Raw genomic sequence first — 27985 nt, 5'->3', positions numbered from 1 at the left:
AAATCAAATGATACTAAATACATATTATCATAACCGCCACACTGTCCTGATTCATGTGTGTTCATTTCCAGTGCTGGCCATACCTTTCTCTTGTGTACAGTCGGAAGCAGAAGCCGTCTCTGACCCGCCCAGCTCTCCCCTGGCGCTGCAGAGCACTTGCTTTACTGACAAAGGTCTCCACCAAAGAACTCATCTGACTGCTTTCATGGTACCTATGTTTTAGGAGAGAATATGTAGCTAAGTGACTTAAATCAAAACCTGAAAAAGCTGGAGATATTTGACTCTGAAAATTTAGTTGAAAATAGGCTAAAAAAGGTCCATTATCATTGTGGACCAATATTTCCCAAATTGTGTTTCATATTTAAATAATTTAGCAAACACTGCATACTAAATCTCATACTACCAAATTAAAAGCTCTGACACAAGAAAAACACCTGTTTCACTTACCCTTTCCCAATGACCATGGACCCCTTTTTGATTTAAGTGGAATGCCTATTAATTATGCAACAAGAATTCTTTGAGTTTGAGAAATGCCACTATGAACATTACCACAATACCTTTCACAGGATACAGTTAAACCTGAAAACACTTCCTCTAAAGGTACAATTTAAAAGATCAGGAGTTTATTTTATACTGGATAGTCGTACTCTTTTCCAAATATTGCTAAAGTTTTCTAATATTAGGGACAGGCTATCAATTATGATAGACTACTCAGGTGGTCTCCCCTATTCATGCAATATAAACATTAAAACATTTATAAAGTAGTAATTTTTTTCGTGGAGATTCACTTAAGGTTACCTATTACATGCCAATTACTGTACTTGGCACTGTCAATTATGAAATTTTCATTTTCCACATTTATATATGAGGAAGCTGATGATTATAACTGATGATTATATTCTTTGCTCAAGATTACAGATCAGAGATTTAAATCTGATGCCAAAACCCACGCTCTTTTTTATAATCACACAAATAATGCTGTAAAACAATTTACAGAAATTGTAAAACAATTTGTTTTACAAACAAATTTACAAAAATTTATGTTCTGAAGATTTTCTCAGGGAGCACTTTTCTAAAAGTAGCAGTACATTAGCATTATTTATGGGAAAACCCATGACAAAATTTGACATTTACTCTCAGACCTTCTAAGGTTTCCTACAGATTCTCTGAGGCTTTTGCTTTGGGCAGAATTAGGACATCTGGGGTTTTCCCTATATAATCTGTGATTTCTCCTGAGAATTCAAGAGCCCCAAACCCTTTTCAGGTTAAAAATGTTTTGATTTGGGAAATTCAAACTTACTTATTTTCTTTTGTTCTTCCAGTATCAATTACAAATACAACATCTGGAATAGTGATACCCGTCTCTGCAATATTTGTTGCTAAAACAATCTGAAAATAAACAAAAAGCCAAAATATTTAGGTGACAACTTTTAGCAATGTGCCAGGATTTAAACTTCTTTAGAGAGTTTGAGCCTATGAATTTTAAAAAGTGAGTTTCAACTTTATTTACAAAAAATCACAATCTATTTGCTATTACTGTGTAATTTTAATTTACTCCAATTAGTTTTATCACCTCAGCTTGCTAATTAAAGTTACAGATTTTTATTCCAACAAAAAATACCGTTCCCCTAATTCTTATCAGTCATCTTAAAAATGACATAAATAGAATAGGAATTGGGTCAGAGAATGGAGACAGCTCAGTACAACTCTTCACAATTAATTAGGAAAAACCAGTACACCAATAAGAACTGGGTTGCTGCCCTGGCTCTGCTGCTTATTAGCTTTGTGATCTTGGGGAAGTCATTTTACCTCTCTGGACTTCAGTTACGTCAGCTGTAAATTAGGAGGTAGAAACAGATGATTTCTTAGGTCTTTTCTAGCTTTAAAATTCTTAATGGTGATGACTGAATAGTGCAACCTTCCACATTTTTTTCTGTTGAGTCCTTAGAGGTAAAACATTTAGGAAATTCTAGGTCAAATTCAACATGTATTGCTCTATCTCAACTCTGTATTTCATTATTGAATGCTTGCTTTTCTTATTCATTTATCCTAGAAAACAGAACCCAGATTAGTCAGACTTAGATGGGACCTAGGCGATCATTCTACCTCAGTGGTGTTCGGATTTTTTTTAAGAGGTGAACTCCTTTCTTCAAAGAAAACCTGACAGGGAAGCCCAAATATTACAGATCACAGCACAGCCTCAGAATCCCTGGAGTTCTAAGGCACAGTTAGAAAACCATCAGTTTAATCCAATTCCTTTTAAAGACAAGAAAGTGAGGCTGAGTGGCCTTTCTGCCAAAGGCCACAGACATGGTAGCAACGTAGGGATGAGAACCCAGGCCTCCTGCATTATAGTCCGGGTTCTTTCTGGGTGCTCTGTGTTCCCCACAGTTCCTACATTGTGTTCTTCTTTCCTCTTCTGAGAGAGGGTTAAAAATCTGAGAAACTCTCTTTGCCTAGTATTGCTTCATTCCGAATCCTGAACAGAGGAGACAATGAAAATAGTGAGATTGTTTCCTAACCTAATGGTCTGTGTATTACAAAAACCGTCAGGGATGAATAGCCTAGGGAACAACAAAGAATCCTCCCAGGATTCAAATAGCTTTCTGACGCCCAACATCCTTCATGATGCCTTCTTGGAGGAAAAGTACTGATTTTTCTTTTCACAAGCAATATCCATGCCATATTTTTCAACTACCACACCCCTAAAGAGTCTTGTCCCTTTAATAACGTATAATATAAATATTCAAATACTTGAATTTTAATATTGGATTCACTTCTGATTATGTTCAGGTGCAGAGCATTTGGAGTCCGCCATGCACTATAAAGTACATAGTAAGTGTCTTTGATGATAAAAAGTCATAACACTTGCATAAAATACTCTCAGATGGATGATATGTAAATTTGCTGTACTGAATTTTACCTTCCTGACTCCTGGTGGGGGAAGTGTGAATGCTGCAGCTTGATCTTGAGTTGAAAGAATAGAATGCAGAGCTATCACTTTATATCTGAAAGTTAAAATCATAGTTCTTAGCAAGAGTTTCTCTTTAGAAGACACTGCAAAGAATAACAAAATTTATTTGCAAATAGGAAGCAACTTTTCAATTTTTATTATGAAAAATTTTAAACACACACACAAGTTCTGAGAATAGTATAAGGAAACCCTATATATGTGCAGCAAAAAGAAAAAGTTTAATGTGAATGAATTATACGGAATATAGGGTCTAAAGAATTTTTAAAATATGTTCTGATGTTGAGATGATAACCATGACAGCAGTAATAAAGTGTATCAGAACAGATATAGTAAACAGTCAATTCATTATGTACAGATTATGAACTGCAACCCTGTTGACGTTTTGTATCACCCGGTAGGTCGGATAGGAGAGTCAACATCTTACTCTTACCCACAGGATTCTCTCTGCTTAACCATATTAAGAAAATAGAACAAATGCAGAAATAGTACCTAAACCTTTTAGTAGGTAAAATGCTGTAACAGAAATGTTAAAAAATAAACTTGCTTCACCATGGACAATTTTAACTAAAGGTGAAAAGACTTTGAAAGCTACGATCAAAAGTTTTAACGTACGAAAACATTTTTCTATTTTAAAACTACCAGGAATATAATGAAGATTTATAGTTACCGTTCAGAAAAAAATCTTCTGTCAGTTGACAGAAGATCATACAATTGTTGAATGTGAGCAAGGCCTGGTAAAAAGATCAGTACTGCTCCTTCAATGTTTCTGAATTGGGGGCTTCTGTCTGAAATTTTTAAAAAAATACAATATTCAAAATAAAGACAAGGAATACCATGTAAGATATTAATAAAACATCTCCAGTTATAGAGACGTTTTATCAAAAGAAAAGGTGACACATTAGAAACAGATATATACCTAAATATGTAAGAAGTTCCAAAATGAGATCCAGGTTGATTTTATGAGGATTCATGTAGAGAATAGCATGCTGGGTGCGGGTGCTGTACTTTTGGTAATATGGATTTAAGTCCGTACTTGCTCCAGCCTGAACTGGGATGTATTCCTAAAAGAAACACAATCAGAAAAAGCTGAACAAAAAAATTAAATATTTTTACAAGACAAAGAAGGAAAAAAGGAGGTATTTGCATTCATTCAAATCTATATTTTTCTCATTGTCATGACTATCATTTTCTTACAATATAGTAAGAGTGCAATTTTTAACAGTGGAAAAAACTGTTATAAAATTTCACCTCTCTCCTATAATTTAATTTTATCTAGCCCCCTAACTATAGCAAAACTTTTTGTCTTGGCATGTATATAGTAAATTAAAGAAGAAATGAAGAAAAACAGAACAATGTCTGCGTTGTTCTGTGGCAATGAAAAGGGGCCAAGCAAAGAGAAGTCAATAATAACTTTAATAAGTAGTTTATACCTGCCTCATTCCTTCTGGATTCTACTTTGGTTGCTGAGTTCCAATCACCTCTTTTGAAATACCTTTAATTTTCTGAAGTCTTTCTTTAGTTTCTAATTTCTACCTCTGGAGTTTTAGGGAAAGATTTTAGTTTTTGCTTTCTTGGTTTATCTGCTTAATTAAAAGATAAAGTAACTTTAAGCTTCCATTGGATTGGATACATGTATGAAATATTGTAGATACAATGAAAATACTGGATATAGTACCATTGGCTAAAATACGGGATAATACAGCTTTTGTGATATTTCTAAAAACATGTCATTGAAACTCTCTAGGAAGAACTGTGCTTGCCCTGGACAGCTTCACTACAGAGCCAAGGTTGGCTCACGTCAGGACAGAGGCTGCTAAGAAAACCAATGGCAAGGATCTACAGTTTGGGCCTGCCCCGTCCTGACCATGTAAGATGTTCAGATAAAGTAGAGAAAATCATTACAAATTTACTCCTCAGTAACCGATCATTGCTATGAAACAATAAAAGTTGCTTCTTATTTACATGGTTCTTGATTTTTTGTGTGTATCTATAAGGCCCATAATAGTGTAAAGAGACAAAATATCATAAACCAAAGACTGGAGTCCATGAAACAAAGATTAAAGAAATGACCTTCAAAATGTGCTCATAATTCTTTCTGTTCCTCTTCTACCAAATTATACTTGAATCCACTGTGCCAGCCATATGATTTTAAAACTCTCACAGCAGGTTATGCCCTGGATGTCATTATCAGCGGTCTTTAAAAATGTTTTCTTCTTACCTGATACTTTTTTACTCCCCCTGCTTTGCTTGTAACATTAATGGTTATTTCTTCTTCCTCCTCCAGAAATTTCTGACAATATTCTGAGTCTTTCTCCAGTACAAAGCCTGTTTCTTCTATTATATCTTCAAGATGAAAAACCTGCATAGATTAAAGCATATAACTGGTGAACTCAAATTCATTTCAGTAAATATCATCTTAAAGAGAACAAGGGGATTGTCACCTTTTGAATATCACCAAATGCTAATTTAGAATATTGTGAAAAAAGCTTTTTCCTGCATTATTTGGGAATGAAAAACTTAGTTGACAGAGATGGGTCTGTCCCTGGAAGTCTCAGGACAAATTACATTGTGGTATATATTTTTTATATGTGAAAACCAATTAAAAGAGCAGTCTTTATCAGCTGAACCCAAAGTGCAAACATTAAGAATAGAATAGGCAGAAAAGAAGCTTTCAAAGACAGCCCTAAATTTGAAGGGTGGGTGAGAAAGGAGTTCCTTCTTGCCAGGCAACTATCCTCAATCTGGATATAACGGTTTTGCTAAGGAAATGTGTTTCATGTTCTGTACTTCTCAGGTATGTCTTTCAGCAGAATCTTCCCTTCCAGCCCACCTACTCTGAGTCAAGGCAGCACCAGCCATCTGATTCCCAAGGCCATCTCCAGGTCCCCTCTTGACTTGCAATACCCTAGGAACACTTCTGGGCTCAGACTACAAGGGCCTATCTTCTGGGAAACTCCCTGGTAAGAATGTAGTTTATGTTTACATATGCATTATAAAGAAAACTTACCTCAACAGGATAACTTCTTCCTGAAATTCTGAGAATAGGGCAGTGTGTGAAATACATAGAAAACTTTTCACTGTCTACAGTGGCACTCATTAGAATCAAGTGTAGATCAGAACGTTTCTGTAAAATTTCCTTCAAGATAATTAGTAGGAAGTCTGACTGGACACTTCTTTCATGAACCTAGTATAAAGGGAATAAAAAACCAATCATATATAAGGTCTAGTAAGAGGTTAAAGCAATCAGACATTCAAATCTACTAAAAGTTAATCAATATTTAAATATAGTCAGTAGATGTGGAGGGAGAGAGAAACTGTATGATTCAAATAAGGCAGGTCTTCAGAATTGAAAATAAAGTCATCTTCTAAAATTGAAGCCAGTAAAAATCAGCATATACTGAACAAGAATAGTTACAACAGTAGGGCTCTACCTTAGGAGATGGTTTGCAAGTGTGCAGCTGATAAGATTAGGCTATCTCCCAAATTTCACTTAGAAGCCAGGGTGACTCCTAAAGCTCTGCCACTAATATAAACTTTACTGTCACCATTACCACAAGACAGATGGTTTATTCCTTGTGTAGAAAAAGGGGAGTTCATTAGTATAGGAATCTGACAGGTCGCTATCCAAGAAAAAGGGATTTGTGCCCTTCCAACACATGCATTATAGGAAAGAGCACTGTAAATCTGCTACAGAGCATAATAAACATGGTACACTGCCAGAACTTACTATCTGCTGAAGGTACCAGTCTATCTTCCAATTTTCTGTACTCTGACTTACTTCTACCCCATTTTATTTTATAAGATTTAAGGCAGCATACAGAGATAAAATATCAAGATAATAAATTAAAACATGTTTGATCATTCATTTGCTTAGAAGGGAGGCAACAGTGGTTAAGTCTTCAGGCTCTGGAATCAATTGCTTGGGTTCAATTCTTTGTTTGGCCACTTACAGTATGGCTTTAGGAAAGTTATTTAACTATCTCTGGGTCTATTTTTTTCTATAAAATGAGAATACAAATAATACAGACTTTATAGAGTGGTTGGGACAATCAAATAAGATCATGCAAAGTGCTGAGAACAGAGCCCAACAAATAGAAGTACTCAGCATCGTGCTAGATGCTGGGGATTAAAAAATGACCAAGACAGTTCTCTTCATTTCAGAATTTATGGTCTAGAAAGAGGATATTGTACAGGATGGTTTGAAATTACATTTAAAGGAGAGCTAGTTCAAGTTGTCAGGAAGTCTACTAAGAGAAATTGCCATCGATGCTGAGAACTGAGAGATGAGTTTGAAAAAAAGGAGGAAGGAACAGGATGAGAAAGGGAGAAAAGTGGCCATGGGACACAAGTTGTGCAAAATCATGGAGGAGAAGGGGATCATAAAACGTTTTGGGAACCGGAAAAACAAAATTGATGCCTTGAGTATGGGATGAGGAACAGGCAAGAGATAAAGCTGGGAAGGTACTCAGTAATCTACCTGTGTAAGGCCTTGTAAATCAATTTAAGGAGTTGAAACTTTATCTTAATGAGTTGGGGCAGTGATTAAAACATTTTAAAGCAGGAGACTCACATGGTCTGAGTTTTGTTTTAAAAAAGATAACTCTGGGCCGGCCCCATGGCCTAGTGGTTAAGTTTGGTGCGCTCCACTTCCATGGCCCAGGTTTGGTTCCCAGGTGCAAACCTACACCACTTGTCCACAGCCATGCTGTGCCAGTGACCCATATACAAAATAGAGGAAGACTGGCACAGATGTTAGGTCAGGAAGAATCTTCCTCAGCAAAAAAAAAAGATAACTCTGGCTACATTGTGAAGAATGTAGTAGAGGAGAGCAAAATAAAAGCAGGAAGTTTAATTAATTAGAGGCTTTTGTAGTAATTAAAGAGATATGGTAGCTTATATGAAGGCAATACCAATGAATATGGAAGAAAGTGAATTTAAGAGTCAAAGTAGAATCAACAAGGCTAGGTGACTGGATTTAGGGGGTGTGGGAGAAAGAAGAAGGAATAAACTTGGATCTTTTTACTATGCTGGTTTGACCAGGATATTTATGTTTGAAGCTCAGAAGAGAGATTTCCTGATAAATAAAAAAGATCTTGGGAACCTCCTCAAATAGATGGTAATTTATACATACTGATTTTTTAAAAAAAAAATAAGGGTAAAACATAAAATAGAACTAATACAAATGTATATTTTATTATGTACACTACCGGTAGAAGTGGGCAAAAAATTTGGCTGTAAACACAATAGCAACCAGCAGGAAAAGCTACTTAACTCACACATTGACCATAAACTAAAACAAACCACACAACTATTCTTAATAATAAGGCCGGAAATAATATCCTGAGCATTTTCATAAAGAAGGTCCTGAATTATATTGTGAACTCTGTCCCAACATGCCTTACATTGTTATATTTAACATAATGATGAATTTCACTGGCTATTTTCTTACTCTTACTGTATTGTTCAAGAGGTTGACAGTATCACACTGAAGCACAACTCAGTAAATCATGTCTGCAGACTGCTAATACTAACCCATCAAAGAACAGCTTCCTGAATTGGTCTTTTAAATTAGGGTTCACCCCGACATATATTTACCAAGCAATTTTCTGATACTTTGGGAGTCCAAGAAAACTTACTGGCTAGCTGATACAAATATTTCAACTTACCCAGCAATAAAAATTCTCATTATAAATAGATAAGTTAGCATTTTGGCTTATGTTGATTCTTGTGGATACTGATAAAATCTAGGTGTTGGCTATGCAAAGCTACAAGTGTGACACTCCATCCCTCACCCATCACTGCCAGGAACAGTTACTCATGGGCGTCTCAAGAAGTTATATATCCTCTTTCTTTCTGACACCTTAGTGATCATAGTATAATTTCTCCCCCCATTAAAGAATAAAGACTAAAGACTCCTTAGATAAAAATGAATTCTGATCACTTATCTATTACCAAAATATTATATTTAAAATCATCTTAATGGGGCTGGCCTAGTGGCATAGTGATTACGTTCACACGTTCCACTTTGGCGGCCCAGGGTTCGTGGGTTCAGATCCCGGCGTGGACCTACACACTGCTTATCAAGCCATGTTGTGGTAGCGTCCCACAGACAAAACAGAGGAAGACTCACACAGATGTTAGCTCAGGGACAATCTTCCTCAAGCAAAAAGAGGAAGACTGGCTACAGATGTTAGCTCAGGGACAATCTTCTGCACACACACACAAAAACCTTAATGTAAACTTGTCCAACAAAAGTAAAATGGTTAAATAAATTATGGGACATCCAAATTATATACTACTATAAAGCCATTAAAAAAATCGTGTTTTTGTAGACTAATAATATGAAAGAATTATAAACATATACATACTAAATCTATACATACACAAACACACAAATGTCAACGATGATTTTTTTTTCTGGGTCATGAGAGTATAGATCATTTTTATTTTCATTTTTGTACATCTCTATACTTCTAATATTTTATAACAAAAAAGAGGAAAATAACCCAATAATCTATATGTAGTCTATTGATTAAAAATCAGTGAATGACTGAATTTTCACTACTGCCTTCTGAACGTGGTGAATTAACAGACATTCATAAAAACTTTACAACTGAGAAAGTTTTGAAAATATTTTTTGAATAACAGAAATGCTATATATCTTATTTATTCTTGAAAAAATTATGTACAAAGCTAATCAGTTTACATACACTAGGTTAGCATGCCATTTAAAATAATTATAATATGAAACTTTTGGCATAATTCAAGTTAAGTGTACATTCAAATTTGATTCAAGTAGCAGTATATCTATAAAGAAAATGACATATTGATGAAGATTGCTTATTTTTTGTAAGAATCAGAGAAAATCCTTTAATAACTAAATATAATTGAGGCAGTATACTGGTAAGAGCACAGATTGTAGCCAGATTGCCTGGGTTTGAACCCAGTTTGAACCCTCAGTTACAGAACTTACTGGCTATGTGAACTTTTTCAAGCTATTTAATCTCTCTGTGCCTCAGTTTCCTCAACTGTAAAATAGAGATAATAATATCTACTTCACTGGATTGCTGGAGGATTAAATTAATTTATACATATGAAGTCCTTACAATAGCATCTGGCATAAGCAAATGTTATATAGCATTTACTAAGTCAACATGAGACACATTTGTTAGAGGAAATTAATTACTGTATGTAAAGTGTCTGACATTTAGTAAGTCCAAAGAAAACATTAGCTAGTATTAGATGTAACATCTTTTGAATACAAAAATGATTAGAATTTATCTGAACACAACTATGGAATCTACTCACCTCATCTACAATAACATGAGACACATTTGTTAGGAGGCCATCTTCTTGAAGTTTCCGTAGCAAAACCCCTGTTGTACAATAGAGTAACCTAGTAGATTCACTGGCTCGAGATTCCATCCGGATCTGATATCCACACAAAGAATTCTGAAGGGAGAACACAAGGCCGAGATCAGATTCTCACAAGTGATCTGGGAAATGAGCTTTAAAGAGTGAAGCACAGGTGCTGCTCCTGCTACTGTATGGAATACTCCAAGTAAATCTATTTAGTGCAGTTTATTATCAAAATTATTTTCCCATGGTCTTCAATTACATAAAATTATACCATTTGTTTCGGTAATTTTAAAAAAGAAAAACTGTTCTTTTCAAAATGTTGAGACAAAAAGCTGTTCACCGGCTTCAAGCACCATTAATATGATTATGAAAATATTAATAGATGTTTAATTAATTTCTTATTAAATTATCTTGGAGCAAAATATTGAGGTCTCAGGAACAGAGTTTGAGAGTAGCTCCTACAGTTTGATCTACTCTTCTATCAAGATCTCATAAAAGCTGCCATCATTAAAAAGTAGTTGATATCACACCAGTGGGCCTGATGGGAATCTTGAAGTCACTTCTATTCCTATTGCATTTTCTTACTCCTTCAGCCATTCCTTTGTTTTATTTGTGTACATGTCTGTTATCCCCTTAACATAAGTTCCTTAATAGACAGAAATTGTGTCTTTTTTCCTCTTACACTCCATGACAGAAACCTAATTTGCTACATAAGAAATTTTTAATGATCAGGTACCTATCTTAAATATAGCGACCAAAATGCTAAATATCAGCTCTAGAAAGAACAATTCAAAGTATAATCAAGCTGAGTTATATGAACTTGGAATTCATTATATTTGGCTTCAACCAATTTTATTAATTCCTATACTTTACACTAGTTACTCTGGTTAAAGTTTGGCCAGTTTTGTGTATACTTGCAAAACAAGATATTTAAGTACTTTTTCTATGTTTTTTTGAATATGGAGTTTGAAAATAGTCTAGCATTTTCTTCTATATTGCTTTTCCTTTGTGCTCATTGAAAGGAATAAATGAAAATCATTCAGGAATACATTCCACAGAAGACATTAGAAAAAACCTGAGATATATGATATTAGAGTCAAATTTGTATTTCTCTGTATTCTTTGAATGTTTAATTTATTATGTAATATTTGAATATGCAATTATTAAAGTTAATATATTTCTTTTTTTATATGAGAATTTTAATGACAGAATTACTAATAATCCTTTTCATATGAAGGAGAGTGGCATAATACCACATCAGAGAAAACATGAAAAGTGCCTAAGATGTGCTACTGAACAACAAGTAACAGTCAAAACTCATAAACGGTACAGGTTCCATTTGGATCCCAAGAGCAAAGATGAGTAATGTCACCATTCACTGAGGTGGAGCTGAACACCATCTTACCCTTCCTCCAGGTCCATTTTCACAGCCCAACTCGTCACACACTCTTGTGGCTAAACTCACTGCCGAGATTCTTCGGGGCTGAGTACAGACAATGTTACATTTACTTGTTCCACACTCATTTAGAAGCAAATCTTCCAAAAGAAAATGCGGCACTTGAGTACTTTTACCACTCCCTGTTTCACCAGCCACTACCACTACCCGGTGCCTTTTAAGGGTTTCGACAATTGAATTCCTGTGTTTGAACACAGGTAACTGTTGCCTTTCCTTTAGAAGTTTCTGATACTTGGGTGTGCTTTGCAACTTTCTAAAGAGGTTTCTAACAGGTTCCAAATCTTCTGCCTTTTCTGATTCCAAGGACAGTGCAGAAAAATCCTCATCAGAAACTAAATTTTCCCAAGATTCCTCAGGATCTTCGGAGTTCTCTCTCTTATTTTCAGGATGCTGTTGTTGCTGTTGCTGTTGCTGTTTCAATTTATTCAGAAGTTTGGCAATAAAAAGATCACGTGGTTTATTGGTTTCCATTTTATTTAATTCTTCCTTTTTCTTTTCTGCATCACTCCACTCCAGCCAAACATCTCGGTAAGTGGGAGGAAGTAACTGGTGAACTGACTATAAAAGGAAAAAAACAGCAGTGTGTTATTTCACTAACTATTGGATACCAAAATTCAATAGGTTAGAACTTAGAAGGATAGCTATCTTCCTCTTAAGATATAACTTGTCTTAAACTGGTAAGTTACTACTTTAAGATATACATGTATATGATGCAAATTTATAAACAGCACATCATATTCAGGCTTCTACACTTAATAGCTTTCTGACCCTAGGCAAATAACTTAACCTGTGTTTCAGTTTCTACATTTGTAAAATGGGACTAATAATACTACCTCCCTTATAGGTATACTCTCAGGTAAACTTTAAACGTTTATTATTGGGGCCGGCCTGGTGGCGCAGCGGTTAAGTGCACACGTTCTGCTTTGGCGGCCCAGGGTTCACTGGTTCGGATCCTGGGTGCCGACATGGCACCACTTGGAAAGCCATGCTGTGCTAGGTGTCCCACATATAAAGTAGAGGAAGATGGGCACGGATGTTAGCTCAGGGCCAGTCTTCCTCAGCAAAAAGAGGAGGATTGGCAGCAGTTAGCTCAGGGCTAATCTTCCTCAAAAAAGAAATAAAAAAAGTTTATTATTTATTCCTACAGTGGTGCTACTTAAATATATAGATGATCCATAAAGCATTTCTAAAATAAAGCTCCCTCTGAGATTCTGGCAGTTGTATATTACAGGTCAAAGCATTTTAAATAAACTACATTGGATGGAATCTAAGTTATCCTAATTCTATGCTATACAAGAGCCCACAATTATCTCTATAACTCTGTAACACTGACAATCATTTCTATCAATTAAGCTTAGCTTATGACACTTTATTTTGCAAAATGAGGGAAATAAAGACAGTAAGAACTTTTACTGACAGAAACTAGAAAAGAACTATTGTTTGGAGTTCCACTTAATCAGTGTCTAAAATTTTCAGTGGCTCTAATTTCCCATGAAGAAAGATACATACATTTACTGTAAAAAGGAAATTTTGACAATCCAAAATACAAAAAGCACTGTGTTCTCTTAAAAGTGCTTCCTTCAGTAGTACTTTATTTTAATTGTTCCTTAAACTGGAAGCTTATAGTTAATATAACCAAAAACTGAAAACTGGAACCAATGTCTATCATTTTTTAAAGTTGAGAGACAATATAACATTAAAGGAAAACAAACTGTTTAAAAATTCTCCTTAATCAACCACCCTAGCACACCTATTTTTAATCTGTAAATTAGTATAGCCTGAAAAGTCGCACCAGTCAAATGGTTCAGAACTTCTGGTCCAAGGAGAGAAAGACTGAAGAAGTCAAAATTATAAATAAGCAGAAACAAGGAAAAACTAGATGCAGCAGTCAGTAAAGAGGTAACTGGGACAGAGGGCCATAATTAAATATTACCTTTCACATGCAGATACAGTTTTATGTTGATAAAAAATAGTACACCCATTCTTCCACATATGATTTTTGAAACACTAAGGTCTAAAAAATCTCACCTGCCCTTTCACTAAACGATAAAGAGCTAAAGTAGCTCCCAGGTGCTGAGCCTGCATGCCATCCTCTGTCAAGATCGTAGGGCACACTACCAGTACATCATCTTCAGACTTGATTACCCTTACCCTACAAAGAAGCCAAAAAAAACTTTTTAATAAAAATATGAAGTAAAAGTTAGAAGCCCATTAACGTTGAATTTAAGTTTACATTAATTATTTAAATTAGATATTTCCATGGAAGACATTGTACTAGATAATGATTTATAAACACTATCACTGTGAGATGTGGAATTAGAGAGCTTCCTAAACATCTACTCAACTCTTAGGAAATAAAAAGATTTTCATCTTAGATTTTTCTAAAAGTTCATTCGGCTAACCAAAAAACATACCTACATTTCCAGTATCTACCTACTGGAACTTTTTCAAATGAAGGATTTGGACTCTTGGGAAGATTCTTCCTGACCCAATCGATCAGAAACTGTTTGGGAGATTTTCCAGTCCAGCTTCGAGCAGTATAGTCAAAATTTCTTACATCATGAGGTTCTTTCTTTTTCTCTAAAATGACAAAGATTGGTTCTTTAAAAATGGTTTTACAGTAATATACAGTCTCTTTTGAGTGCTCAAAGTCCTCTTACTTCTGGGAACAGACTTTTAGAAGAGAATAGGTGAAGAAAGGACAGACAGAAAGCCTTGGTCTTCTATAAGTGATGTAAAGAAATCTTCTTGATGGATAAAACCACTGAAAATCTGAATCTTTAAAAAAAGTATCTTGAGTATCAAATGTATTCTTATAAAATATCTATGATACTATCTATGAAAAAAATTATTCAGGATACTCTGAATTACAATGTTTGGTAGGTTACCACACAGAAAGGGTAATCTTTTGAAAAAATATAAATCAGATATCATTTCTTTGCTTAACAGCTGCCACCATCACCACCACCACCTTCAATGGCTTCATGTTACATATAGAATAAAGTCCAAATTCTTCACTACTGACTAAAAGCCCTCCATGGCCCACCTCTGCTTGTCTGTTGTCACTCTTCCATCATGCTCACTATGCTGTAGCCACACTGGCCATCAGTTAATTCCCCAAATGCTCTGAGCCTGCCTGTTCCAATACAGTAGCCACTAGCCACATGTGGCTAAATTTAAATTAATTAAAATTAAATTCTTGATTTCTCAGTTGTACTAGTCACATTTCAAGTGTTCAATACTCATATTTGGTTAGTAGCTACCACATTGGATAGCGCAGATACAGAACCTTCCCATCATAGAGTGTTCTGTTGAACAGTACTGCTTTAAGTTCTCTTCAACCTTAGACTCCCAAGGTACTGCCTCCCTCCTTCGAAGGCTCTTTCCACCATCTCATCACCAGGCTAACACCTAATCATCTGTCAGATCTCAGAGCAAGTCATCAGCAAGGTGTCCCCAATCCAAATTAGGCGCCCTTGTTATCTCTATTATTAGAAGACAGTTTTCTTTCTTTGAAAAGAAAGAAAGTACACATCACAATCTGTAATTATATATTTGTGTATATTTAAAGCTCACCTTCTCTACTAGAGTGTACACTTGAAGAGGGCAGACACTAGGTTATTTTGTTAATAACTGCACACATAGCACCTGACATTGTGAACAATAAGAATTCAATAAATATTTCAATAAATATTCAATAAATATTTGTGGAAAGAATATATAATTAAAAGAACTGACAATTTATTGTGGGACTTGACTGACTACATTACAGACTGATCAATATTAAACCAGCTATATCATTAATGTACTTAGGAGCACAAAGAAGCACACAATTACACACATCTGGTGGCATGGCAGGAATCAGGGAAGGCTTTAAGAAGAGGTGCTGTTTGAGTTGAGCCTTGAAGCGAGGGAAAGCTTGGCCAAGTAGGGGGTAAGAGGATGAGCAAAGTCATGGAGCCATGAAACAACATATATTTTAAAGAAAGAAGTGGCTGTAGTACATAGCTGGGAGAACACAGTGGAAAGGTAGACTGTGGCAGAATGCAAAAGATCTTCAACGCCATGATAAAGAGCTTGGACTTGTTACTGATTAAAGGTTTTTAACAGGAAACACATTTAGATCTGTGTTACGGAAAGATAATTCTGGCAGGAGTTTGGAGGACAGACTGGAGAGAGATGAGGCTGAAGCAAGATATTTGTAATTACAAAAAGCAAAACAGCATGGTACTGGCAGGAAAACAGACACACAGATCAATGGAACAGAACTGAGAGCCCAGAAATAAACTCACACATTAATGGACAGCTAATTTTTGAGAAAGGACCAAAGAATGTATAATGGAGAAAGGAAAGTCTCTTCAATAAACGGTGTTGGGAAAACTGGACAGCCATATGCAAAAGAATGAAAGTAGACCACTATAATACACCACACACAAAAATTAACTCGAAATGGAGTAAAGACTTGAATGTAAGACCTGAAACCACAAAACTCCTAGAAGAAAACATAGGCAGTATGCTCTTTGACACTGGTCTTAGTGGTATCTTTTTCAATATGTCTTCTCAGGCAAGGGAAACAAAAGAAAAAATAAACAAATGGGACTACATCAAACTAAAAAGCTTGTGCAGAGCAAAAGAAATCATCAATCAACAGGGCCAGACCTGTGGCCGAGTGGTTAAGTTTGTGCACTCCGCTGCAGCAGCCCAGGGTTTTGCCAGTTCAGATCCTGGGTGCGGACATGGCACCACTTATCAGGCCATGTTGAGGTGGCATCCCAAATGCCACAAGTAGAAGGACCCACAACTAAAATATACAACTATGTACTGGGGGCATTTGGGGAGGAAAAAGCAATTAAAGAAAAAAAAGAAAAAGAAGATTGGCAACAGTTGTTAGCTCAGGTGCCAATGTTTAAAAAAAAAAAAGAAATCATCAACAGGGCCCGGCCTGGTGGTGTAGCAGTTACATTTGCGTGTTCCGCTTTGGCAGCCTGGTGTTCACTGGTTCAGATCTCAGGTACAGACCTACGATCCCAGGTGTGGACCTACACACCGCTTATCAAGCCATGCTGTGGCAGGCGTCCCACAAATAAAGTAGAGTAAGATGGGCAAAGATATTAGCTTAGGGCCAATCTTCCTCAGCAAAAAAGAGGAGGATTGGCAGTGGATGTTAGCTCAGGGCTAATTTTGCTTACAAAAAAAGGGCAGGGGATCTGAACAGACATTTTTCCAAAGACATACAGATGGCCAACAGGCACAATGAAAAGATATTCAACATCGCTAATTATGGGAGGGAAATGCAAATCAAAATTACAAGAAGATATTACTTCCTGCCCATCAGAATGGCTATTCAAAAGACAAGGAATAGAAGACCATATAGAGATTCCTCAAAAAATTAAAAACAGAACTACCATATGATCTAGCTATTCCACTTCTGGGTATTTACCCAAAGAACACAAAAACACTAATTTGAAAAGATATATGCACCCCTATGTTCACTGCAGCATTATTCACAATAGCCAAGACTTGGAAGCAACCTAAGTGCCCATCAACAGATGCATGGATGAAAAAGATGTGGTATATATATATATACAATGGAATACCACTCAGCTATAAAAAAAGATGAAATCTGGCCATTTGTGACAACATGGATGAACCTTGAGGGTATGCTAAGTGAAATAAGTCAGATGGAGAAAGCCAAATATTGGATGATTTCACTCATATGTGGAAGATAAAACAACAACAAATAAACGCACAATAGATTGGTAGCTACCAGAGGGGAAGAGGGCTGGGGGAGGGCGATAGCGGTAAAGGGCAGTATTTGAACGGTGACAGGTGGCAACTCAACTTTTGGTGGTGAAGATGAAAAAAAAAAAAGTTATACAAGTAAGTTATCATAATCATTACTTTTCCAAGACAGCTTGTGGAAGCAAAACTTTACTGCCATCTTATGTAGTTTGCTAGAATACAAAGTAACAATTTCTCAATTATATATTCTCTGACATTTTACTATTTACAAATTATACCCCAGAATGCTTTCTCTTCATTTTACCTTTCTCTTCTTCAGTAGCAGCTGTAGATTTTTCAAATAAATTAAAGTTCAAAGCACTTTCTCCTTCTGTGGCTACTGGAGGCTTTTTCCTTTCATTCTGTTGAGGTGAAATCTTTATGGCTGGATTGAATATTGGATGGTCTTCTAAACTTTCCATTTCTACCAAGAGAAAACATGAGGTTTAGTTTTCCGTATTTGTTTTTTATGCCTTTTTATTTTGCAAAGATGGTTTTAAAAAAGTAGCATTCCTTCCTTCTCCTTGTAGCCAATTATTCAATACTTCCTAGTAGGAATTTGTGTTAGAAGTCGGAGGCAATCTACCTTGACATTATGTAGCAATTTTTTAAATAAATTATTTAACAGATGTAGACGGCTTGGAGAAGCATCTTCATTAGAAGTAATTACTCATAGAATTGTGTCCACCTCTCCTTCTTGAATGGAGATGTTATTTTACGGTGTACATCAGAGGCTGACAATTATGGCTTGCAGGCCAAATCCAGCCCCACTGTCTATTTCCGTACACCCTGTGAGCCAAGAATGACTTTTATATATAATTTCCTTTTTTGGGGCAGGGGAAGATTAGCCCTGGGCTAACAGCTGCTGCCAATCCTCCTCTTTTTGCTGAGGAAAACTGGCCCTGAGCTAACATCTGTGCCCATCTTCCTCTACTTTCTTTGTGGGATGCCTGCCACAGCATGGCTTGCCAAGTGGTACGTTGGTCCACACCAGGGATCCAAACCTGCGAACTCCAGGCCGACAAAGCAGAACGTGCGAACTTAACCGCTGCACCACCAGGCCAGCCTGACTTTTATATTTTTAACTGGTTGAAAAAGATGAAGAGAAATATTTGTTGACGTGAAAATTATATGAAATTCATATTTCAGTGTCCATAAATACAGTTTTATGAGAACATAGTCATTCGTGTATGTGTTGTCTATGGCCACTTTTATGCTGTGCAAGGAGAGCTGAGCAGCTGTAGTAGAGTCTGTATGGCTTGCAAAACCTACAATATTTACTATTTGGCTTGTTATAGAAAAAGTTTGCCAATCCCAGGTATAAACTGTTAGAAAAGAGGAGACATAGTAAAAAGAGGCAACTTTCCTCCCAGAAAGGCCAATAAAGAAAAGACGTTTATACATCTAAGCATCTTAAAGTATTTACCTCTTTGAAATTTTCTTATTTTTTCCTGAGCCTCTTTTTGGCCTTGCTTGTTTTTCTCTAGTTTAAAGGTAGCTGCCTGCTCTTTTGCATCCAGAAGTTTTGCTGCAAGGTGCAAGTACCTTTCATTCTGTTCCAAATAAAATGATGATAAGGAAATAAGAGCAAGATTAGTTTATCTATTGTCAATGTATTATATCAACTTAAATAAGGCAAACTACAGAATCAAAAGTAAGTATAAGCTCATTTCTGTAAAGAGAAAAATTAAATTTTTATTTTTATACATTTTATAAATATACATATTCAAAGGATTGCATAGGCAATAATATAATAATATTCATCTGAAAGTTTCCTTCTCATAATCTCCATCTTACAAAAGGATAGTCAGGGAAATTAAATTACTGGTCTTTTCCTCAGGTTAGGTTAACAAGGGACAGGAGATGTGCAGCAACAAAGCCTGGGGTAAGAAGATGAGGGCAGGCATAGCGCTACTTTGAAACCATAACTGCTGGGAGGAAGGGAAGAGAGACAACCGACGCAACACAACCCGCTGAATTCTGGGACCATTCTGTGCAGAAGCAAACATCGATATAGCGTAACAGAGAGGAGGGTTAGCGATCTCCTCAAATTCACCCAAATCATAACTCTTCTTTCCATCTTTCCCATCTATGGCACTGATACCACCATCCCTCCACCTACGAATCTCTTGCTGTCTTTTGCTCCTTAACCTTTATATTCAGTAAATCACCAATTTTTAGTGATTCTTGCTTTAAATGTTTCTCTTCCTTTCCAAATTCTTTTTTTTTTTTGAGGAAGATTAGCCCTGAGCTAACTGCTGCCAATCCTCCTCTTTTTGCTGAGGAAGACTGGCCCTGAGCTAACATCCGTGCCCATCTTCCTCTACTTTATATGCAGGACGCCTAGCACAGCACAGCGTGCCAAGCGGTGCCATGTCCGCACCCGGGATCCGAAATGGTGAACCCCAGGCCGCCGAAGCGGAACGTGTGCACTTAACTGCTGCGCCACCGGCTGGCCGCCCAATTTCTGATTTGGGACCTTATTATTTCCGGCCTGAATAAGTGAAGTAGCTACCAAATGGCCTCCCTACCCTTTCCAAATCATGCTAAACACTATTAAATATTCCAAACCACCTTAAACACTACTAAATTTCACCTAAAAAGTCAAATTCTTCTTGTCAGTCACCTGCCCTGCCCACCTCTAATGGCTCTTCACAATCAATAGGAAAAGTCAAATTAATTTTCTGGGCATCAAAATCTTTTAGTCTCAGCTGAACTCACCTATTTACTCCTATCTGCCAGTACTCACCTACACATTTTATTGTCTGTATATACTCATCTATTGTTTAATACTAAGGCTCCTTGCACAATCCCACCTCTGTACCCCTGTTCACACTATTTCACCCATCCGGACCATCTTCCTATCCTTCATTGCCTATGCACACTCTACCCACCCTTCAAGTCCCACTTCTCTTCTTTGAAGTCTTGACCTAATGCTCCAAATAGAAGAGACGCTCTTTCTCTGAAACTCAAGGTAGACTTGTACTGTCCTAAATTCTTTTTGTTTACATTACTTTAAGACAGGCACACAGTCAAAAAAAACTTATAGGGGGCCAGCCCATTGGCACAGTGGTTAAGTTCAGCACGTTCCACTTCAGTGGCCTGGGGTTCGCAAGTTCAGATCCCGGGCATGGACCTACACCAGTCATCAAGCCATGCTGTGGAGGCATCCCACATACAAAATAGAAGAAGATGGGCACACACTAAGTGCAGGGCCACTCTTCCTCATCAAAAAAACCAAAAAACCAAAACAAACTTATAGGATACAGAAGAAGATAAAAAAGAAGTCTCCCTCCCACCCTACCGCCCCAGTCCTAATCACTAGTAACAGCTTCTGGTGTATCTTTCCAGATGTTTTCTTCGCATACATATGAATGCATATATACGTATATATATAGCTTTTCTTTTACACAAATGGGTTCATCATACTATTCATGCTGTTCTATAATTTCCTTTTTATTCTTTCTAAACTAACTTTATTAAAGTATGATTTACTTACAATAAAATGCACCCATTTTAAGTGTACAGGTAAATGAGTTCGATAAATGTATACATCCACGTAACCACTATCATAATCAAGATATAAAACGTTTCATCATCCCCAGAAGTTTCCTCATTATGCTTTAGAGTCAATCTCCTTCCCCAACTCCTGGACTCAGGCAACCACTGATCTGCTTTCTGTCACCATAGATTGATTTTGCATAGATGACCTGTCTGGAATTTAATACAATGAAATTACGCAGCATGTACTCATTTGTGTCTGGCTTCTTTCATTCTTATACAATGTTTTTGGGAGTTGCTTGCAGTGTTTTACTATAAATAAAGGTGCTATGAACATCTGTGTAAAAGTCTTATTTTTCAGACATGTTTTCATTTTTCTTGAGTATATACCTAGGAATGAAATTGTTAGGTCATATGGTAAGTGTATGTTTAACTTCATAAGAAAGTGCCAGTTTTCCAAAGTGGTTGTACCATTTTACAATCCCACAATCAATGTATGAGTATTCCAGTCACTCTACATCCTCCCAATACTTGGTATTATTGATCTTTTTAATTTTAGCCATTTTGATGGATATATTGTAGTATCTCACTGCAGTTTTCATTTTCATTTCCTTATGACAAGTAATGTTGAACTTATTTTTACCTTTTTATTGGCTATCTATATACCTACTTCGGTGAAGTGTCTGTTGTCCTTTTAAAACTTCTTTATAAATTATAGATAGAAGTCCTTTGTCAGATATATGTATTGTAATATTTTCTTTCTACAACTTGCTTTTTTCACTTAATCTCATATTTTTAGTTTATCTTCTGACATCTAGGTTTTTTTCTCTCCAGACTACAGGTTTCCTCTAGAAAGGAAGGTGCCTTTTTTTTTTAATATCCAAAGAATTTAGCATATTCCTTACACATATCAATCATTTAAAAATATTTGATGATTATCTCTTTAAACATGGAAGGAATGTAATTAATATATATTGAGCAGTTATTTTGTGTGACGTTTTTCCCTAAGTGTTATTTTGTTTAATTTTCACATCAACCCCTTAAGGTATTTCTCCAATTTACAAATGGGGGAATTAAGTTTCAAAAAAGTTACATATTTTGCCTAGGAATATCTAGCTAGAAGTCTAATATAAATTTCTACTCACAGGGTCAAATTTTTCTTCCTCTTCTAGACTTTTAGAATTCTCACTCTTTTCTTCTTCATTTTGTTGTTCAGCATACCGCAAAATCCATTCTTTCATATTCACTTCCAAATTTTTTTCTTCCTTTTTTGGCTAGGAAGAAAACCACAAATATTTGAAAAACCAAAGTTAGAAAAAGGTGTCAAAACTATCATCAGTGTCACTGTTTTTAGAATTTCTTTATACTCAGGAGGAACAGACATATAAGCCTCAAAAATCATATTCTCTACTGTTCAATGAAGGACAAATGAATTGAACTCAACATTACTTTAGGAAGTCTAAACTTGCATAATTCAAAGAATATGTTTACATAAAGAAGCAAAAAAAAGAATTGTTAAAAACTAGTGTTATTACTTAAGAACAATGGTGTTGTGGGGATAATGCTTCCATAGGTTTTTGTTTTGTTATTTTATTGAGATATAACTGACATATTAAAAAACTGCACATACTAAATATATATGTTAATGTCACATTAATTCATTAATTAAATGTTAATGATAATGTATATATAAACTTATCATTTTGCTGAGTTTGGATATTTGCATATACTCATGATACCATCACTACAATCAAGGTACTAAACATACCTAACCTCCAAAAATTTCCTTGTGTTCTTTTGTGCGTGTCTGTGGGTGTGTTGGTGGTAGGGAGGGGTGGTTGTGGTAAGAACACTTAACATGAGATCTGTACTGTTTAGAGCTGTATTGTTAACTATAGGGACTATGTTTATCTCTAGAACTTATTCATCATGTATAACTGAACCTTTATAACCATTAAGCAACGTTTCCCCATTCTCTCTCCTCCCCTTAGCCCCTGGTAACTGCCATTCTATTCTCTGCTTCTCTGAGTTTGACTATTTTAGATACCTCTTATAAGTGAAATCACACAGTTCTTGGCTTTCTGTGACTGGCTCCTTTCACTTAGTATAATGTTCTCTAGGTTCATCCATGTTCACAGATATTTTATAATATGCAGAGTATTCAAGTGTAATACTCGAATGACACAAACCATCCAGTATTCATGCCTTTCTGTAATCTCCTTCCACACAGATTTTGGAACTGGCCATTTCACTTGCTTCAACCAATGGGACATTAGCAAGAGTGATACAAGCAGAGGCTTGATAAAAATTTGTACATTGGGGCTTATCATCTGGAAATACTTGCTCTTGGAAGCCAGATGCCATGTAAGAAGCCCAATCACCCTGAAATCACCATATGTGAGGAAACCCAAGTTAGTCATGGAGAGAGAGGGATGCCTGGCTAGTCCCTAGCTGAGGCACTAGTCACGTGTGTCAAGAAATCATTTTAGATGTTCCAGTCTGAAAATATACACCTCATGGGACAGAAGAACTGCCCAGCTGAGCCCAGCCCAAACTACAGAATCGTAAGAAATAATAAATTGTTGGTTTAAGTCACTGCATTTTCGGGTGGTTTGTTATGCAGTAATAGATAACTGAAACACACTGTGATAGAAAAATTTGGCAAACTAATTAGTTAATTTCAGTAAGTAAAATGTTGTGGCAACCTAATATTTATACTCTTATAAACTGTTACATGTGCTTCATTCTGACTTTATACAACTTTAAATTTTTAATTCTTAAATTACCTTAATCTTAGGATCTTCTTCCTGTTTTTTGGTTTTAGGTTGCAATGGAGGTGAAATAGTAGCTTGTATTTGAGGAGACTGGAATTTTGGCCTACTTTTAGGTTGTTGCTCTTCAAATTCCTGACTGAATCCCTCAGGAAGTGCATCTTAAAAGAAATTGGGATGAAAATAAACATGCGTATGATACATAAAACACACAAATATTTATTAAACATACACAGAAACCTTGCCTGGACAAAGAACAGCTAATTTTCTCCCACCTCTCATCTCCTAAGAATAGAAACCCTATGATGAACCTGGTTTATTGTCAAACCAGAAGTGAGACCACTCATCAGATGATAGCTAGCCCACCTCTATTTGGCCATTTATTTCACCTTCAATGTGTTAGGCTCCTAAATTTTCATAAAAAGACCTTAACTCTTCCCACCTTTTGCTTGCCTGTCACAGCATATGGTAGTATCCTTACTCAATTATGAAAGCAATCTGCACTCCAGGTCCTTGCCAAAGATTAAATCCTTGACCCTCCACTTAGTCAAATACTATTAATCCAAGGTCAGATGGCCCTAATCTCTATACTAAAACCAGGAGATACAGCCTAATAAATTACAGATAGTCAAACTTTGAGAATTTGTTGTATTAAGTACATTCTAAAATGAGTATCAACAACTGAAAGCAACACACACAAAAATAATTTCTTCTTGCATAGACTACAACCTCTAAGGAGAATTTACTGACAAGAGTAGAAAAGGATAAGATAGTCTAAAAATAAATAATTACAACACAGTGGTAAAATTTTAAGTACAGGTCAAAAGCTTGATACAAATCTGAAATTATTTCAAAAGGTTTTAGAAACTGAAAGAATTTTATGACAATACTGCTTACCATCTGAAAGGTTTAAACAGAGCCAATCCAAGGCAGAATGAAGATCACCTCCATGTAAGAGTGTGTTAGTCATGGCATCTTCAATGTCCTTAGTCTTAAATGAAAATGCTTGTAAAGCCATGTATAAATCCTATGAAAGGGAAATGTAAAAAAGTCATTTTGTCAATTTTCTCTCCTTTCATTAGTAATATTATCCTCCTGTTCATTTTAAATCAGAAACTCTGACACAGATTCTAATTTCAAAAATATCTTTCTTTTTCTTTTTCAGTTAGCAGAGTTAAATGTGCTCACTGTATTGAGAATTTGAGAACTACAGATAAATTAAAAAAAAACAGGAGAAATTGCTCATAATCTCACTACCCAAAGATACTGTTTGCAATACAGTATATGTTTCCTTTCAGTCATTTTTCTACGGTTTTGTAAAATCAAATTTCGTTTAATATTATAATATAAGTATCTTCAAAAGTTATTAGAGACTCTTCATCACTTTTAATAGTTACATAATATTTCATTGGGCAGACACATCATAATCTAATTATACATCCTCCTATTGGTGATCATTTAGGATTTTTTCTTATTACAAGCAGTGCTTCAATGAACACATTCATACATAAAGTAAAGCATTTTAATGTACTTTCTAAAGCATGATCTTTAGAGCTGGGCAGAACTGGGTTCAAATCCAGACTCTGCTCACTCTGCTACTTACTAATTAACAACCTCAGTCTATAATTTATGTAATCTTTCCAAGCCTGAACTCCTTCACTTGAAAAATGGGGCAAAATACCTCCTGGGATTGTTGTGTCAGAAACAATGTAAGCAAAGTGCCCACTACAGAGATTAAAATACTTTGGGGAATGTAAGTTTTCATATCACCATTTTAATGTGTGTAGTTGTATCTAGCACAATTCCTTCCCTATTCTTGCAGATGGAAATGACAGTCGTGAAACCTAAATGGAAGTTGAAAAAGTCACTTTAGCTCACATGTGGAGCTGTCTTAAAAATGCTCCACTAAAAATGAGGAACTTCAAAAATGTGTGCAAAATACCTGTAGTTTTTTGGCAGTAAGTCTTCCAGAAATCACTCCCTTGTCATTATTTTGCTTTTTATGCTCATTGATCACTCCAATAATTCTTTGTTCTAGTTTGTTATTAATTACCACCTGTTGAGGCCAAAAGTCACATCAATTAGAAGCTAAACTATTAAATAATATTTAATAAATAATTAGAAGCAAATCATATAGTTTTCTATATCCCTGAAAACCAAGCCCAGAATTTCAGCTAAAATCAGATACACTAATTATCATATTTTGGACCACATTCCTACCATATATTTAAGAAAAAATGGGATATGAAAAAGGCAACAAAATATGGCAAGAGAACATTCCTTTTATAAAGCCTCTTGAAGCCATAAGTCTCAAGACATTGTCCTTGGACTACCTTTGGATTGCGATCACAAAGACAGACTCCTAAGCCCTATCTTAAACATACTGAATCAGAACCCTTGGGGATGGAGCCCAGAAATCTCCTTTAAGTAAACCAGGCCCAAGCACACAGCCTGAACAAACGGAGGCTACACCAAAAAGGGTGCATATCAAATAAACTCTATATAAATAGTAATAATTAGATTACACAAATTCTTTTGGTTCCAGAGTTTCACTCCTGTTTTTTTCCTATTAGCCATTTTATCTTCTGTTGCTTCCAAATTTTTAACCTAAGAGTACAATAGCATCTACCTACAAAAATACTTTCCCTTTATTACATCTTTACTGAAGGCCTACTATGAGCCATACACAAAAATATACTTCAGGAATTCAGTCTAGCACAGTAAACATATATAAAAAGATAAATTGTAACCCAGCATGGCAATTATTTAAACAGAAATATGAAGTGCTAATGGACCACTGGGAAAATCAACCTGGTAAGTTATGAAGGACTTCATAGAGGTCACAGAGGTGACAAATGGAGAAGGGGAAGTAGGGCATTCTAGGTAGAGAGCCCATGGACAAAAGCCTGGAGTCATAAAATCACGTGGGATTTGGGGGGACAATGAGATGTGAACTAAAATTTTAAGTGGAGAAGAGTACTGAAGAGGAGGCTGGAAAGATATACTAAGTCAGATCTGAAAGGATGTGTATGCTATGCTTAGAAGTTTGGACCTTATCCAGATCTTCCTTAATTTCTTAGAGGCTCTCGACATATGTGTATGATGTACTCCTATTTAGTATAGATTAGCAATTAGTGTACTATTTACACAAATTTAAAATACCCCATCATTTTCTTATATTTAAGAATATCTTTTTCATTTTTTTAAACAGAACATTTCTTGAAATGACTCAAAACTTTGGTACTTACTTTCAAAATGGATTTATCCAGATTTGCAGGACCACCAGAATCATTTGCAGAATTAAAACTATAAATTTTTGGACCTGTATATAACAGACAATAGTCAAGGCAATTTAATGATTAATATCCACTACACTATTTTAATTTCCTCTAAAGATTACTAAATATTAAAAATTTGATTTCAGCTTTTCCCCCACTTCACCAAATAACTCAATCTAGAAGTCAGAAAAACTCCCTCTAAATTTTTGAAAATACTTTACCAATTAGCATTCTCTAGGTTAACCAATTTCTCATAAGGTGCAAATGCTTGTATGTATATGTTCTAGATTAAGTCTGTCTTCATCCTCATGTTTTTAAAATCATATGTTCTTCTGCCTGACAGCTGAAAAAGATCTCAGAGGATATTAGATTCCTGGCAGAGAAGACGGGTAATTCTGAAGAGAAAGCACTCCCAAGGTAGAAAGGAGATGGGAGTTCCTATCATCTTCTATTGAGTTCAAGGTCACTGTATTAGTTTCCTAGGGCTGCTGTAATAATTACCACAGATTGGTGGCTGAATATAACAGAAATATTCTCTCACAATTCTGGAAGCTAGAAATCTAAAAGCAAGGTGTCAATAGGATCACGCTCCCTCCGAAGGTTCTAAACAAGAATCCTTTCTTGCCTCTTCGGGCTTCTGGTAACCCCAGGCATCACTTGGCTTGTTTGCTTCCTTCTTCACATGGGTCTTCAAATGGCCTTATTCCCTGTGTCTCTCTGTATCCAAATCTCCCTTTCTTTTCTCTGGATTCTAGTCATCCCTAAACCCAGGATGATTTCATCTCAACATCCTTAACTAATCACATCTCCAAAGACCTTATTTCCAAATAAAGTCACATTCTGAGGTTCCAGGTGGACAGGAACT

The 27985-nt window shown here is 35.9% G+C and overlaps 1 protein-coding gene across 1 annotated transcript in view; it reads right to left on the bottom strand.

Annotated features, from left to right (window-relative positions):
* DHX29 (DExH-box helicase 29) overlaps positions 1–27985 on the bottom strand; it is a 47568-nt gene that overhangs the window by 12514 nt on the left and 7069 nt on the right. The window contains exons 2-19 of the mRNA XM_014860338.3: positions 27091–27164; positions 25785–25898; positions 24740–24869; positions 23858–24003; positions 22217–22345; positions 18997–19123; positions 17836–17994; positions 14204–14369; positions 13818–13941; positions 11739–12347; positions 10283–10426; positions 5982–6158; positions 5193–5333; positions 3891–4035; positions 3642–3759; positions 2924–3008; positions 1301–1389; positions 84–212 (exon numbers count right to left, since the gene is read on the bottom strand). Coding sequence (XP_014715824.2) covers positions 84–212; positions 1301–1389; positions 2924–3008; positions 3642–3759; positions 3891–4035; positions 5193–5333; positions 5982–6158; positions 10283–10426; positions 11739–12347; positions 13818–13941; positions 14204–14369; positions 17836–17994; positions 18997–19123; positions 22217–22345; positions 23858–24003; positions 24740–24869; positions 25785–25898; positions 27091–27164 — 2806 coding nt within the window. The remainder of the gene's footprint in view (positions 1–83; positions 213–1300; positions 1390–2923; positions 3009–3641; positions 3760–3890; positions 4036–5192; positions 5334–5981; positions 6159–10282; positions 10427–11738; positions 12348–13817; positions 13942–14203; positions 14370–17835; positions 17995–18996; positions 19124–22216; positions 22346–23857; positions 24004–24739; positions 24870–25784; positions 25899–27090; positions 27165–27985) is intronic.

This window comes from Equus asinus, chromosome 10 (assembly GCF_041296235.1).
Source record: "Equus asinus isolate D_3611 breed Donkey chromosome 10, EquAss-T2T_v2, whole genome shotgun sequence".
NCBI classification, from domain to species: domain Eukaryota; kingdom Metazoa; phylum Chordata; class Mammalia; order Perissodactyla; family Equidae; genus Equus; species Equus asinus.
Note: the sequence above shows the minus strand (reverse complement) of the source record. Positions and strands in the feature narration are given on the sequence as shown.